Source organism: Saccostrea cucullata, unplaced genomic scaffold (assembly GCF_032062105.1).
Source record: "Saccostrea cucullata isolate Sc308-1 unplaced genomic scaffold, CSIRO_AGI_Scuc_v1 ctg1943, whole genome shotgun sequence".
NCBI lineage: Eukaryota > Metazoa > Mollusca > Bivalvia > Ostreida > Ostreidae > Saccostrea > Saccostrea cuccullata.
The window spans coordinates 133,265-135,769 of record NW_026920964.1 but is presented as its reverse complement, the minus strand read 5'-3'; the positions used below and the strand labels follow the sequence as shown (position 1 = coordinate 135,769).

Below are 2,505 nucleotides of genomic sequence, written 5' to 3'. Positions count from 1 at the left end.
TATTCAAATATGAAACAGATAAGGCAAACTCTATGTTGTCTTTTATTTTGAGTTAACTGGGATATATCGAATCGACATGTGATTCTTCTAATTATTATTTAATAAAGGTAAAATTTATTTGCACTATATAATCAAAATTATCAAAAAAGAAATATAATTCATATTCATGATATCGAATGATTGAAACATTATAGTAAATGGCTGGTGCATTATACAACATTAAGAGAAAGTTTGCAACATAGATTATAATTATAGAATACAATGGAACATTATATAATCTGTGATGTATATTTCTGACAAAATATACATTCGTCTGTGGGTGAATCTAATATCACAATTTATTCTGAAAGGATCATGTTATAATTTATATCTTCAGTTAGTCTCAATTTAATTATTTCATAACTTTGATAAGTAATTCTTTCTATTAATGTATCTGTATAAATGCATTTTATCTACATATGATCCAACCCATAAAAGGTGGTTTGTGTTATCATAGGCTAGGCTCCATGGCATCCTTATGTTTGGAAATGTGAATATTAGTAACAGACAATGTCCGTCTTTGTCAATGACTTGAATGGAGCCTGTGTCGCCACAACACACCAGGATGTTTGATAGTACGTCTGTACAAATCCCACAAGGTAAAATTCGTAGTCCTCCTGTAGGGGGTCCGATGTAGGAGAATCGATATCCTCCTCCACTGTCTGTTACAACCAAAGCACCACTGTGTGAAGTTCTAAAATCTGACACAATAACATCTCCATTCCTATTCTCTGTTATGTATGCAGGGCAATTATAAAGTGTCTGGCCATCGCCTTTGTATTGGATAGTTTGGGGCAGTGATCCTTTATTGTTGTATCGGGTTACTTTTGCTTCTGTATGATAGTCTTTACCTATATCATATTTACCAGAACCTACCAGTAAATCTCCATTTAACAGGGAACTGTAGATACAATGTGGTCTCCATGGATCTGATCTCTTTACTAGTGTTGACTCTGTTGTGTTGTCTTGTGAAAGTTTGCAGATGTTACCATTTTGATTCATGTAAATGAGTTCTTTTTCTCTGGTCACTGTGTGTACACCAGCACCATTATTTGTAACTGCCAGCTGATGCAGTATGTCACCATTTGCACTGGTCAAGATTAAGCTATTTTTATCACTTACCCAGATTTTGTTTGGTAATCCAAGGGAAATATGACGATACTCTGTGATACCTGTCACAACTAAAGATTTGTGAAACTCAGGTCTGATCATTTTCAGGAGAGAATCGTTTCTTACTTGCCTTCTCCCTATCCTTTTCTGTTTTATTTTCCCCATTAAACAAATCACCTCTTCCTTAATTTCATTCATTTTAGGAATTTGAAACTTCTTTTGCCATAAAAGGAATACTACTGGTCTATTTGCGGACTGTTCAAATTGATCTTCATATCTCATCATGTTTTCAATATGCTTTTTTCGATGTTGGAATTTCGATGAGATTAATTGAGACATTAATTCAGTAAATTCCTTTCGCATTTCTTTATCGATAAATTCCTTCAGTCTCTGACTTTTTCTTGTCATCTGCAACCTGATTTTGGATGTTTCCCTTTGAATCATTTTAATTTCTGTTTTCTTGTCAGATTTTATATCCGCTAGGATAGCCACATTATAAGGAAGTATATCACCTCGGAGGTGAATAATCCTGTCATTGCTCTCTTCTCTGCACACCATGCAACATGATTCTATATTCTGTGTTTCATGTTGTTGGTGTTCATTACACTTGACACAGATAGGATTTTCACAAGACAGACACCAGCGGTCATATTTTCTGCCTTTGTGTCTTTTACACGCTTCTGATATCATAACTCCATTCTTTAACTGACGTATTACTACATCATGATAAATAGTGTCCAGATCTATTACATGTTTCTCCTTACAAGGAACACAAAGGTATCTTTTACATGTGTTGCAGTAGAATTCTATCTTCCAGTGAAATGGATCACAAATTGGTAGCTTTGATATTGGTATATTATGTATATTCACAATGCTCATTTTTGTTTCAGGCTTTATGTTTGGAGATAACAAACACTGATCATGCCTAAAAGTCCACTTACACAATACAAATTATGAGCAGAGCGAACATTGATCTTTAAATCAGAAGTGGCACCAGCTTACATCATCGGAGAAACGGAAAATTCTGATGAAAAATGAAGATCTGATGTAACATATGGAGATAATGAACAGCATTCAAAATCAGAACCAATACAAAATAGTACCAGAGCAAACAAGGAACTCCAAATCATCAGAAGTGGGATCAGGTGCCATGGAGAAGTGAGCCTCCCCTGCTGACCGATTACACCCTCAGTGTGCTCCCTGTCGTTATTGGGGAATAACGGACAAATTCGTCGTCAATTCAATTTATAAATCGGTGGAGTAGTTAGTTTGAAAAACGTCGGTCAGCAGTAATTAACTCAATATTTGCTGACAAGGTCATTGTATCGACCACGGAGCTTACGAAATGATAACTTT

The 2,505-nt window shown here is 35.1% G+C and overlaps 1 protein-coding gene across 1 annotated transcript; it reads right to left on the bottom strand.

Moving 5' to 3' along the window:
- Positions 1-396: 396 nt before the first annotated feature.
- LOC134258872 (uncharacterized) lies at positions 397-2,028 on the bottom strand. The gene has a single exon (XM_062741462.1). The coding sequence runs from the start codon at positions 2,026-2,028 to the stop codon at positions 397-399; it is 1,632 nt and encodes a 543-aa protein (XP_062597446.1).
- Positions 2,029-2,505: the final 477 nt, after the last annotated feature.

What these genes read in the sequence shown, in the direction of transcription:
- LOC134258872 (XM_062741462.1), bottom strand. Translation starts at nt 2,028, where the DNA reads ATGAGCATTGTGAATATACATAATATACCAATATCAAAGCTACCAATT.